Here is a 15,000-nt window from a genome sequence, read left to right as displayed (position 1 = left end):
TAGGTTTTTCCCCCAGTCGTCTTATTCCTCAGCACAAATGGACAATAATGTTATTTCTGTGTCCGTGTCTATTTCAGTGAATCAGATTTTTATTCATTACTTTATTATTACTTATGTTAACTTTATAATAGTTTATTTGACTACCAGCTCTATTATGAGAGCACAATGCTTACTGATGCATTTCATAAACACTGATAAACTGTATACTGTACAACAGGCTAGACAGACTGCAGTTCTGCGGGGGTATTGCGAGAAAAACGGCAATAGGTCTTTAAGCTTATTATTATGTCCATTAATTTTGCCTAATGTCAACATTGTTTGAGCATAAATAGCCCAATCTGCGAACCCAGAGTCTTTTTCGGCACGTAAATAGACTCTGGGACAGCCGTAACTTTTTTTTAGGATTCCTGTACAGTGCGGATCTTCCGCCCGGGACTTCCACTTCCGTGCAGCGGTGCCTTTTAAAAACATACATTGCGTCGCTTTTATTTTGAATACTAAATGTCAAAATGTGTATATAATATATTCACTAGCGTTCAGGAACGGAACTCTTATATTCACCGGTACAACAAAAGTGCACTGCGCGGAGGCAGAAGTCCCGGGCGGAAGATTCACGCTGTACAGGAAGCCTAAAAAAAAGGTACGGCTGTCCCAGAGTCCCAGATTGTGAATAGCCTAACCTACTTACTCATAAACTGTAGGCACGGAGCATTCCTCCTGTTGCAGTCGTGGATCGTATAGGCTACTTTTTTACTTTCACTTATGCCTTTCACCTTGCTGTGTGAGGTGGTTTCCTCTTTTCTTTTTTTAATGAATGAGCTGAGCTTCAATCTGTCTTCCCGCGGGGACTTTTTAAGACAGATGTCGATTCGGTGCTATGACTACCTCCACTGGCGGAACGAAAGGCGTAACAAAATGACACTCTATTACGTTCCTGTGACTTTTAGACAGGAGGCGAGGCGTAACGATGCCACAGTGATTGCGGCTTTCACAGGCTGTGTAAAAGGGTCTTAGGTCTGGAGTAATCTCTGGGCTTCTGCAGCCAAGCAAAGACCAACAGATGTAGCCTATAGAGGGGGAAAACACCGCCTACCTCAAAACTTCACTATAGAAAAAAATAACAACATTGCAACAAAATCAGGATCTGTGTATGAATTTCTAAAATCCAATATAACTTAGGCATAGCATTACTTCAACGTAACACATATTACAGGCACATTGCTAAATGTGCTTGAGAAATTAAATGGTACAAAGAACTGAGCAAGTACAAACAGGGATGCAAACACCGTGCATGGCGATTTTTTTCCCATGTAAATTTAGGCTGGTATTTAGGTCTTTTCCTGGGATGCGTTTTGTGGCAGGCTGATTGCATGTTCCTTTGCATCTACATTAAACTAAGATATAGATTTTTTTCTTTTAATATTTGCTTGGTTATTTTTGCAGACATTAACATTTTTGGTGGGCTGAGCATTGCTTGTGCCTCCTTTTGGATTCAGTTCTGTTTGATGTCAAATGTCTCTTTTGTGACGTCATGCACGTAGCAGTGTGAGCTGTGGTTGGTCTAATGTGGGGACAGACAGACAGATAAATGCCCTCACTAGCTAATCATCTATCATCTATATTGTAGATCATCTCTGTCCTCCTATCCCTTCACTCTTCCATTCTCTCCTCTTTTCTCCCCAGAAGATGCAATGTACACTGAGCCCTGGGAGGAGGACGGTGCGCCTTTGAAGAAACAGAAGCTTCTGGAGCTCTGCAAGTTCAAAAGTGGAGACGAGTGTCTGTACCAGTACCATCACTCGACAATGCAGTGCAAGTGAGTTTTTTAACAAACAAAAAAGGGACAAAGGCATTTTTTTTAATCACTCAAGGCATTAGACTTAATTTAATGTGGAGCTAAATTGCTTAAAAATTTATTAATATTTATGTCTTGTTTTTCTTTCTGTAGGACTTTTCCCACCTGCAAATTTTGGGATAAATGCCACTTTGTCCATCCGAACATGATGCAAGGTGCACCAAGCCAGACTGTCCTTTCACTCATGTCAGCAGCCACAAAAGCACAGTAGCCTCTCCGCCCAGGCCAGGTGAAGTCTCATTCTCACTGTGACTAATACTACTACTAACCCCTGGCTCTTTGTCAGGAGATCACACATATGAGATCACACATATGAGATGACACAGACTCATATTTATGCCTCCGCTGGCGATAGCTGAGCCGGAGGCATTATGGTTTCGGGTTGTCTGTACATCCGTCTCATGTTCGTTAACGCGATATCTCAAGAACGCCTTGAAGGAATTTCATCACATTTGGCTCAAACATGCACTTGGACTCAAGGATGAACTGATTAAATTTGTGACCTAACAAATGCCATTTTCTACCTCGTTAACGCAATATCTCAGGAACGCCTCGACTGAATTTCATCACATTTGGCTCAAACATCCATGTGGACTCAAGGATGAACGGAATACATTTTGGTGGCCAAAGGTCAAGGTCACTGTGACCTCACGAATGCCATTTTCAAGCTCGATGCAATCTCTCAGTAACGCCTGAATTTCTTCACATTTGGCTCAAACATCCAAGTCTGGACATGCATGGATGTCGACTGCTCACTTGTTGGCGGAGGCATATATCCGCAGTGCGGTCGTTCTTCTAGTTAGAAATGTGTGTTTTATTCCTACTCATGCCTTCACTCAGGAAAATATACAAGCATTGGAGGGGAAAAAGTGCATTCCAATAAATGTTTTTCCTCTTGTCTGTTTGCTGCCCAGTGTAAACGCGATGGATCTACCTTCTACCACAGTCACCACAGCTGTGCCTCCGAGACATGCCCTGAAGTGGACTAAAACTCAGAGCAGGTGAGCAGAGCGGGGATAATGCAGACAACCCAGTGATTTCACCATCATGGGGAAAAAGATGACAACGTGCCAGACGTGCCATGTTTCAGGCCACGGCATCGAAACAGTGACTCTTTGATGGAGGCTGTAGATGTTTGTTTCAAGACTTTCTTTGTGTTTGACATCAATTACACCAAGCGGTGCCTCCCCACCTGGGAATTTCTCCAGCATGCGGTGTATCATATTGACGGACAGGAGACCCCATCTGATTCTTTAAGACAAGTGTTTTCAACCTGCACCTATATAGATATAGATATAGATATAGATATATATATATCTATATATAGATATAGATATAGATATATATAGATATATATAGATATAGATATTGATATATAGATATACATATTGATATATAGATGTGTGTGTGTATATGTGTGTGTGTGTTAAAGCAGTGATTCTTAACCTTTTTCATATCAAGGACCCCTAATTCAGTCCACATTAGATGTACAGACCTTAGATGTACACTACAGAGATGTACAGTCTCTTGAACTCAAATCTGAGAATGTTTTTATTGTCAGATATAATTTTGTCCAGAAGCCCATGACGGTATGTAGGTAGAGAGAGAACAGAGAATCTAATCTAAATACTTGCAGTATTATACTTTCTCTAATTGTGTCAACGTCTTGTAAATGAAATAATGCTGAAGTTTAACAATTCATCAGTTATAACTCCCTCAAGGACCCCTGGTGGTCCCCAAAGCCCACGTTACAAACAGATTGATACATTTAATTTTTTTTATACACTGATTTTATGCTATGCTTATGCTATTCACTGTTTGTGTTTAAGAAGCTGTTCCATCAACTGGTGTTTTTATATACAGCCATTTTGCAAGATACTGAGGGAAGTAGATATACTGAGATTATATGCATCCAAACCTGAGCAATGTGATTTGTTTGTTGGTTTATTTAGCCTGCCTGTATACACAAAGCCACATTAGAGGTACATGGCTTTGTGTGTACCCTTGTGCAGCTGTACATTTTGTAAAATGTAATTAAATGCACATTTACAGTGGCCTTTTTTGTATAGTGTGTTTGTATGATTATGGGAAATTATTATTAATCAAACAAAATAATATTTGTAATAATAATAATAACAATAATAATAATAGTTATATAATAATAACTATTATTATTATTATTATTATTATTATTATTATTATTATTATTATAGCCCAGAATATGGGTAATGTTTAACCCAGCAATAAAGTTAATTTCACTCAAGGTTGGGTAATGAACACCCCAGCAAATAGCCCAATGTATGGTTAATATAACCCAGCAATAGAGTTAATGTAACTCACTAGGTGGGTCAAATGAACAACCCAGTATTATGGGCTAAATAGTAAAACCCAGCACCTGGGCTAAATCAGCCCACCATGTGTCCTGTCCAATAGTGACCCAGGGGGGGGGTTAAGGTTGGGTTGTTTTTTAGCCCAGTAGTTTTAAGAGTGTACCGTATCACTTATAATATTGCAAAAGATATCATCACTCGCTCATTTGGACGGTGTTCACATCAATTCATTTTCACAATTACAGTCATCCATTCACCAAATCCAAATATTCTCCAACAGCCAAAAAAAAAAAAAAATCTGATCAGGGGTATGGAGGACCAGGAGGGTCTTACGCTAATGAATAGAGTGTCCCCTTAATAATTATCCAATCGTACAATTAAAAAGAGTAATTTCAAAAAGAATTCACAAATGATGTATTAATACATCATTAAAAAGTCGTATTTGGAAAAGGAACTTCAAAAACATCCATTAAACAGTGTATTTCAAAATGGAATTACGAATACATCATTTAAAACATCATTTAATACATCGTTTCCTTATTCCTATTCAAAATAACCATTTGGAATTGTATTTGAAGTCACTATATTAAATCCCCGATTCGAAATAACGATTGGAAATGCCATTTACCCATTGCATGACACTTTTGGCCTTAGCCTAGAAAAACTGTGTAAAACAATGCAAATTAGACGTGTACTTTAATTTTAAATTTGACATACCTTGTAGGCCCTGGAGAGTCTTAAGCTAATGAATAGAGTGTTCCTTTAATAATTATCTAATCGTACAATTAAAAAGAGTAATTTCAAAAAGAATTCACAAATCACGTATTAATACATCATTAAAAAGTCGTATTTGGAAAAGGAACTTCAAAAACATCCATTAAACAGTGTATTTCAAAATGGAATTACGAATACATCATTTAAAACATCCATTAAACAGTGTATTTCAAAATGGAATTACGAATACATCATTTAAAACATAATTTAATACATCATTTCCTTATTCCTATTCGAAATAACCATTTGGAATTGTATTTGAAGTCACTAAAATTAAAACCAATTCAAAAAACCGATAGGAAAACCATTTTGTTTTAACATGACACTTTTTTGCTCTTTGTCCCCAGCCAAACAGTGTCAATCGTGAATCCATGGTCCTAATGCAAATGAGCCATGTAACAGGCTCTCTGATTGGCTAGAGAGGCAGTCCACTGAGCCAGGCTCTTTCGTGCCTCAAAGCTCTCTAGCCAATCAGAGAGCCTGTTACATGGCTCATTTGCATTAGGGGGCTCAATTCACGATTGACACTGTTTGGCTGGGGACAAAGAGCAAAAAAGTGTCATGTTAAAACGAAATGGTTTTCCAAACGGTTTTTTGAATTAGTTTTGAAATAGTGACTTCAAATACAATTACAAATGTTTATTTCGAATAGGAATAAGGAAATGATGTATTAAATGATGTTTTAAATGATGTATTCGTAATTCCATTTTGAAATACACTGTTTAAATGATGTTTTAAATGATGTATTCGTAATTCCATTTTGAAATACGCTGTTTAATGGATGTTTTTGAAGTTCCTTTTCCAAATACGACTTTTTAATGATGTATTAATACGTCATTTGTGAATTCTTTTTGAAATTACTCTTTTTAATTGTACGATTAGATAATTATTAAAGGAACACTCTATTCATTAGCTTAAGACTCTCCAGGGCCTACAAGGTATGTAAAATTTAAAATTAAAGTACACGTCTAATTTGCATTGTTTTACACAGTTTTTCTAGGCTAAGGCCAAAAGTGTCATGCAATGGGTAAATGGCATATCCAATCGTTATTTCGAATCAGGGATTTAATATAGTGACTTCAAATACAATTCCAAATGGTTATTTCGAATAGGAATAAGGAAACAATGTATTAAATGATGTTTTAAATGATGTATTCGTAATTCCATTTTGAAATACACTGTTTAATGGATGTTTTTGAAGTTCCTTTTCCAAATACGACTTTTTAATGATGTATTAATACGTCATTTGTGAATCCTTTTTGAAATTACTCTTTTTAATTGTACGATTGGATAATTATTAAGGAGACACTCTATTCATTAGCGTAAGACTCTCCTGGTCCTCCATAAAGGGGTCCAATCAATACAGAATATATACATAATCTAAAGTTAATATTTGATTCGTACATACATACATACATACATACATACATACATACATACATATTTAATTATTATATTTCGTTCGTACATCCATTTTGATATGATCCCTCTCTCTCTATTTCTCTCTTTCTGTATTTCTCTCTCTCTCTCTCTCTCTCTCTCTCTCTCTCTCTCATCTCTCTTCTCTCTCTCTCTCTCTCTGTCTCTCTCTCTTTCTGTATTTCTCTCTCTCTCTTTCTCTCTCTTTCTGTATTTCTCTCTCTCTCTCTCTCTCTCTCTCTCTCTGTCTCTCTCTCTTTCTGTATCTCTCTCTCTCTCTTTCTCTCTCTTTCTGTATTTCTCTCTCTCTCTATCTCTGCCTCTCTCTCTCTCTCTCTCTCTCCCTCTCTCTCTCTCTCTCTCTCTCTCTCTCTCTCTCTCTCTCTCTCTCTCTCTCTCTCTCTCTCTCACACACACACACACAAGTCCAACACATGATTGATGCATAAGCAGCCGTGTTGGGAATGGTTCACTCCTTCACTCCGTCACTATTCTCCATGTAGTGTTTATCGTCTACTGAACTATATGGGGGGCGCTCTAACGAGTTTCAGACACTACCTCACTCTTCTTCTACTTTGGTCAACACGACCCCCCTTGCATTGTGGTATATGGAAGAGCATTTTTAGGGTACATTCGCTGTTCACTAGAAATGTCAGTGCATTGTGGGTATTTTACAGTGGACTATATAGTGAAACAAAATAACAGCTGAGAATTCGGACGCTATAGTAAAAAATGGCAAACCAGACTATATAGTGCATTATTTCTGTAATAGGGAACTATAGGGAATAGTTTGGAACAGTGTTATTCGCAGCGCTCTACTCTCTTTAGTATAGTACTAGTGAGCAGGTAAAACAGACGGTGTTTTGAACAGGAAGTCATAACACAACTGGGTCAAGTGGGCGGGGCTACATCAGGTGAATAGTGTCTGGACCGCTCTCAAAGAAGAAGCAGAAGAAGAAGAAGGGGGAAGTGGGAGAAGGGAGATGGGAAAAGGAGAGTAAAATGAGAGAGAAAGGAGGTGGAGAGAGAGGAGTGGTTGGGGGGGGGGGGGGGTAGACGGAGAGCGGGAGCGATGGCCTGAGAGAGTACCTGTCTGCCTGGAGTCGGGTGCTAGTCGCGGCTAACCAGAGTTGGCAGCACGGCAGCTTGACCTCATCCCCCCTCCACGCCGCCGCTCCCCTCTGATCCCATTAGGGGCCAGGAACCATGGCGAGACCCCCACGCGTACCCCCTCGCTCAGGACCCCCACGCGGACCCCCTCGCTATCCAGCCGCTCCCCCCATGTTGGGCCGGGGGGCCCCCCCAGGACAAACATCAGGCCTCGAAACAAACAGGCCGCTAATGTGGGCAGACAGGACAGACAATTACAACCACATAGGCAGCCACGCAGAGAGAGAGAGAGAGAGAGAGAGAGAGAGAGAGAGAGAGAGAGAGAGAGAGAGAGAGAGAGAGAGAGAGCGAGCCAGAGCCAGAGCCAGCTGTCTACACATGCTGCATTATGAACGTGTGTCAGGTTGAGCATGTGCACGTGGACAGACAAAAGGTTCTGAAGATCCATATAGTGTCCCGGGTTTGAGGCTTGGATAATCTGGTCACCCTGACATACACGCAAGCTTAAATCTCCAACATTACAAGCAGCTAATCAGAAGAGGTGCAGGGGTCAGTGCCCCTGTCGCTAGAACAGGGATGGGCAACTTTGATGATAGAGAGGGCCACAAAAAAATGTCCTCGCTACCAGAGGGCCAGATTGTGACCGTGCACTTCCACCAGTAGCCTACTACTGTAACACCATCACTCCCAATTATAGCTACTAATTTGATGCAGAGGACTGGTAATCAAATTTGATTATACACCAACATTTATATTTTTCATATTCAAATTGAGTAATTCCTCCATTCAGATGACACCAGAAACTTTGCTCTAGCTTTAAAACAGCCCGCCACAGCAATTTGATGGGGTGCATCACACAAATATGTAATATTAATCAGATTAGTAATGTTGCATGTGCAATGTGCATCCTGGATATAGTTTGTTACAATAGCGTTAGCTCAAATGCTAATGTTAAAGAGTATGTGGAATGTGGATGGACAATGCTAACGACATTAGCGCCATGTTCTGTGTTCTACAATAAAATAAAAACAAACCAAAAACGTTTTTCTTTTTTTTCTTTTTTTTTTTGGACCCAGGGGTCACACTGAGTGAGGTCGGGGGCCTCCAGTTGCCCACCCCTGCACTGGAACTATAGCATACCGGTATCACAAGTTTCTCCTATGTAGCTTCTCATTCTTTACAACCCAGTCTCAGAAGTCATTTTAGGTTCCTACTGGCTGAGAAACTGTGACCCAGTTGGATGATTTAGCAACACAGAGGGGGGAAGTGGAGACCTCAGAAAGCCTTTAAAATGCATATGCAAAAACACTATACTATTCTGTCCATGTCCAAACAGCCTCTCTGCAATTTAAACATGCCTGACTTAAAGCGTGCACTGCTATGTATACCCTCCTCCTCCTCCTGCTCCTCCTCCTCCTGCTCCTCCTCCTCCTCCTCCTGCTCCTCCTCCTCCATCTGCTCCTCCTCCTCCTCCTCCTCCTCCTGCTCCTCCTGCTCCTCCTGCTCCTCCTCCTCCTCCTCCCTCCCTCCTCCTCCTCCTCCTCCTCCTCCTCCTCCTCCCTCCCTCCCTCCCTCCTCCTCCTCCTCCTCCTCCTCCTCCTCCTCCTCCTCCCTCCCTCCTCCTCCTCCTCCTCCTCCTCCTCCTCCTCCTCCTCCTCCTGCTCCCCCCCCATCCTCCTCCTCCTCCCAGCCTTTGTTTTGCTTGGCGACAACAGAAGAAAGCCTCTGTTTTACATCTCTCCTGTGCGTTTAGCGGTCGCAGCACAGAAAGCAGGACATGAACACATCACGCTAAAGTTAGCATCCTCCTCCTGGCACATATATACAGCTGGCCTCCTCTGAAACCATAGACGGACAGACTGAAGACTCAAATACCTCTAGACGCACGCACACACGCACACCTATATAGGTCACTATATAGGTTCTTAGGTTATTAGGTCACTTTTGGGGGTATTAGACTTGCATGTATAACCTGGAGACTTACCCTAACCATAACCACTAACCCTCCAAAACCTAACCCTATAACCATAACCCTCACCTTAACCTTTGACCCCAAAATCAGCTCTTTACTAACTGGGGGACACAGCTTTTGTCCCCAATTGCACCCGCGCTGTCCCCAATCACCGGATCTGAAGTCAGGTGTGCGTCCCCAATTTCGACTCAAGTACAACCACACACACACACACACACACACACACACACACACACACACACACACACACACACACACACACACACACACACACACACACACACACACACACACACACACACACACACACACACACACACGTCACCTAGACAATGCATGTATAGTATTACAGACATAGGTGTGCATGTACGTATAGAGTAAGTCCACACACACACACACACACACACACACACACACACACACACACACACACACACACACAGACACACGGAGGCAGTGTAATGTCACCCTTGGAGTGATCTTTGACCTATAGGATGGTGGGTGAGGGAGAGGAAGGAGAGGAGGAAGAAGACTCTGACTCCTATCTGATCTCCATGTGACTGACTGTCTGTATACATGTATGTATATAAACATACCTACATACATGTATGTATGTATATAAACATACATACATACATGTATACAGACAGAGCTGTGTAATCCAAACCCAGCACAGAGAAACACTATACACAAGATCCAACCATCCAACTGCCCCCCCGCTCTCCTGCACTCCCTCACAGGCTGGGACCTGTTGCTGAACCGCCAGCCATCCACACACACACACACACACACACACACACACACGCACGCACGCATGCACACACGCACGCACACACGCACGCACACACACACACACACACACACACACACACACACACACACACACACACACACACACACACACACACCCGGGCTGACAGGCAGACAAGCAGAGACCTGCCACCCACAGGACAGACTGCCTTCCCCTCTGGCAGATCAGCTAACACATCCTCACGTAAACACGTTTGCACACTGGCACACACTCACACATAATAAGGGTATATAAGAACTAACACACACACACACACACACACACACACACACACACACACACACACACACACACACACACACACACACACCTCTCCCATAAACTTCCCCTAGTCCAATACAAACAGGCAGGCTGGTGCATGCCAACACCTCCGATGCAGAAAGTCAGGTAAACAGGGCCTAGCCAATGCTCTCTCTCTCTCTCTCTCTCTCTCTCTCTCTCTCTCTCTCTCTCTCTCTCTCTCTCCCACCCTCTCTCTCTCACACAGACACACACACAGACACACACACACACACACCACACACACACACACGCACAGCGCACACACACAAACACAATGTGATGCATTGGTCCGGCCATGGCATGATCTGTATGGTGTGATCTCCCCCCGGGGGGAGGAGCCACATCAAGCAGGCATCAGCCAGTGTGTCTGTGTGGAGCAGCTGGTGAGCTGGATGATGGCTGATGATGCTGATGGCACTGACATGTCTCCACAGCTCCTCGGCACCGTGACTGATAAGCACTGATGGGGGCGTAGGACTGAAACTTCTACCCGGCACGCACCACGATGCCAGACATGAAGACAGAAAAGCCAGTAAAAAACGGTTCAGCTTTGAAGATACACCCTCACTTTGATTCAAGAACATGTTAATCTGGAGATCAGTGATTTGCATATACAGTTATTATGCACAGCACGGCCCATCAAATGGACTGTCAGTGGATCCAAACAAACACCATCACATCTTGACACTTGAACAGGGTCAACTGTTCTGTTTCAACTGTCAACTGATTCAATCCTGCGGTTTCTATATAACTGCTGCTGTTGACTGGTTGAGCTGCTTACTCCGTCCACTACCACAGTACTACCACAGTACTACCACAGTACTACCACAGTACCACAGTACTACCACCACAATATACTGCCATGGTATGTCTTTTTTGGGCTTTTACCTTGGGATTTATATTCCATCTAAATGTTTGGGTTGGGCCAAGTACAACTGTACCAGAGCCGTGTATATAGAAGAGTCGCGACATCTCCGTTCACTCCAATGGACCAGTTTTTTACTCTCAAGAGTTCCAGGTCCTGTGTTGTTGCCGCAAAATGGACAGTTTGTGATGTACTTTGAAAGTTTTTTTCTTTTTTTTTTAATCAAATTGTACATGATCAGCTTTATTTTAGCATTCAAAAGTAGCGCGAGACCCCTTCCTGGCTGCTCATTGGCTAATGAGTCACGCGTTTTGGTCCTGACGCCACTCTCTCTCTCTAGAGGGCACTAAACTGTCTAACCATCGGTGTGATAAATGCCTCTGATTCTGTGGGCGGGAGTGTCCCCGACCATTTAAAAAAACTCAACACCAGACTGACTAGATGACTGGCATGTTTTCATGCAGTGCCACCAACCAACCAACCAACCACGCGTCTCACTCTGGCTGCTGAACTTTCCAAGTCTGTTGACAAAGTTTCCATCGCTGTAAATAGGCAACATAATATATCACATTCGATCCGGAGGCGGGTTGGCTCCGTCTCAAATTGCTACTTGTAACTCAGACTGAGATAACCACCAACTACTGGCTCTGTCACGCCTGCAGTGAACCAGACCCGGGTTCCCCTCAGGTCAACTCCACTTCAAAGGCGAGCAGCAGCAGCGGCGGCGGTCGGTCCGTGGGTCCGCGAGCTCCTCCGCCCTCCGGCCTCCCGGGGGCTCCCGCGCCCTCGCACCGTAATGGGATTAAGATGAAGGCTTCCACAGGGCGGATTAAGAGGGGGGGGGGGGTGTTGGGGGGGCTCCTCTAGGTCCCGCCCCCCCCTTTTCCAACTGTCAGCCCAGGTGATAACCCCTTCTGCTGTGTGACCCAATGTACCGGTGCTGCTGGCAGAGTGGGAACGTTCACTCGCTCCCTCACAGCTGAGAGGGCATCCATGACATGGATCATGTCACCTCATGTAACGTCATTATTCTGTTTATATTTCGATTCTGGTCGGGAGATGATGCTACGTTGGAACGGCTATTCAGAGAGGAAGTCTTCAGCTTGACCAGGTTTATTGGGAGAGCTTGGAAAGTCAGAATGGAGAAGTTGTTTGTCTCTATAATATATGATGTCTTGTCTTGTTTATGTTTTGGTTAAACTTTTTGTAACTTGCTTGTTTAATTTGTTTGTGTTGTTGAAGTTGAATGATTTGTGTCTTGTAAGCCCAGACGGCCTGGGCACCACGAATATGGTGCATGACACACAAATAAAACAATCGATTGATCGATTAATCATCTATCTATCTATCTATCTATCTATCTATCTATCTATCTATCTATCTATCTATCTATCTATCTATCTATCTATCTATCTATCTATCTATCTATCTATCTATCTCTCTATCTCTCTATCAATCTATCCATCTATCCATCTAATCCATCCATCCATCTCTCTATCATAATGATGCACATCATATTTGAAACAGCATGACATAGCGTGAGGACACAGATAACTGGATTAAGAAGCAGAGGAAAACAGAATCACAAATCACAGGAGAGAGCAGGTTTACAGGCTGTGACAGAGCATCATGAGACAGCCTACTATACACACGAGACAGAGGGGTAAAGGCCTGTTGGTTGGACTGAGCCGGTCTGCTGGCTAGGCTGCTCCGTTTACTCATAGGAACAGTGACCCCTAGTGTTTGCCTCTTGTAGTGTTTTACAGAAATGCCCTGCAAAACTTCTTTCATAACAGGATATTTAATCTCATTATGTAGTAGTCTTCAAACCTTATTCTTCACAAAACAAGTGAAAAAATTACCATAAAGGTCACATGATGATTAATTGATCACATGATTAATAGAAATCATTGAAATAAGCGGAGCTGCATTGGAAACAAGTGTCATTTCTCGCATAATTTGAAGATTTGTGACATAAGTTTCTCACTCAGAATACAAGGTCACATGACTTGGTCTGTGTTTTGTGTGATTATTACAATGTGTTCTCAGAACTGGGAGGCAGGAGCTGATAGTGTGTGTGTACAGGAGGAACTTCCTGAGTATGTAAGGCTAAAGAATAGAAATATACCTTTTCTCAACCGTCTTTCTAGTGTCTCTTGTCAGCCTCGACACTGTTGAGTTGGATCTATTCACCATCATGGAAAGACTCCACAGCACACTGACCAACCCAGTTATGCTTGTGTGTGTGTGTGTGTGTGTGTGTGTGTGTGTGTGTGTGTGTGTGTGTGTGTGTGTGTGAGTGACTTCTCCTCTCCCCCCACCCACCCCTCTCTGTCCCCACTCCTTTCTACTCATGTTTTTTAGTGCTCTAATCCAATTTGGTGAGAATGGGCATCGGTGCACACACACGCACGCACACACACACACACACACACACACACACACACGCACACACACACACACGCACACACACACACAGGGTCCAGTGCCGTGGTGTCTCTGTTGCCCCGCTGTGTTGAAGTTCCCCTCTCGGCCCAGCTGGCAGAAGTTACGGCGCGGGGCGACAATGCGCTGGCAGGACGGGTCCAGGACCGGGTCAGGACGGGTCCGGGACGGGGGCCCCACGGTCCCCGCTGAAAGGCTCCTATTGTCCACACCCCCCCTTCCTCCATCAGGGACCATTAATTATGGGCCGCGGAGCACAGCTCTGAGTCAGAGAAAAGTCCGGCCCTCCAAACTCAACCCCTCCACACACTACACACACACTACACACACACTACACACACACTATACACACACACACACACACACACACACACACACACACACACACACACACACACACACACACACACACACACACACACACACACACACACACACACACACACACACACACACCACACACACACACACACACACACACACACACAGCACAGCTTAGGAGAAAGCCAGCTCCTCCCCTCTCTCTCTGCTGGGTCTTTGAATGAAGCCGCCCCTCAGCAGCACTGAGCACAGAGACATTACTTCTACATGAAAGTAACACTTGAGCCTGGCAGCAGCTAGGGACAGAGAGACGAGAAGAGACGAGAAGAGAGGGGAAAACAGAGGGAAATGTCCTCAACGCTGTTCATTCTCTATGTCTCTCACTCTCTCTCTCTTCTCGCTTTTCACTTTCACATGTGGGGGATTTGAGATCTCGGTGGCTTCTGTGGGAGTCTCCACCACCGCTTCCACCACCTCCACCACCTCCTCCATCTCCTGGAGATCTGCAGCAGCAGACAGTGCCAGTGTTCGCTCCAATAGTTTTGGCACGGCTTCTCCCATTTGAACTCATTGCTTTTTAATTTTAAAGATTTGTTTTAATGGCATTTCTGCTTTTTTTTTCTTTTTCTGATTCACATTTGAACACATGGCGGCCATGTTGGCGTACCATGTGACCATGTGCCTGTTCCGTCCCGCCGAGCCAGCAGAACGTCTCGCAACACGTTTTTACCTCATTCACTCTTTCTTTGGCGAGTATTTACTGTAAAGGAGCCCCGCCCACCCAACATGTCATCAGCTCGAAAGAATCCTGCTTGA

At 43.5% G+C, this 15,000-nt stretch overlaps 1 protein-coding gene across 1 annotated transcript in view; it reads left to right on the top strand.

Annotated features, from left to right (window-relative positions):
* Positions 1-1,820, top strand: part of LOC310770781 (uncharacterized protein) — a gene marked incomplete at its 3' end in the record, with an annotated part of 2,800 nt that extends 980 nt beyond the window's left edge. Inside the window, exon 4 of the mRNA XM_083663487.1 lies at positions 1,684-1,820. Within this exon, the coding sequence (XP_083519613.1) occupies positions 1,684-1,820 (137 nt within the window). The remainder of the gene's footprint in view (positions 1-1,683) is intronic.
* Positions 1,821-15,000: the final 13,180 nt, after the last annotated feature.

Source organism: Poromitra crassiceps, assembly GCF_964638095.1.
Source record: "Poromitra crassiceps genome assembly, contig: HAP1_SCAFFOLD_657, whole genome shotgun sequence".
Taxonomy (NCBI): domain Eukaryota; kingdom Metazoa; phylum Chordata; class Actinopteri; order Beryciformes; family Melamphaidae; genus Poromitra; species Poromitra crassiceps.
This window is presented reverse-complemented; position numbering and strand designations above follow the sequence as displayed.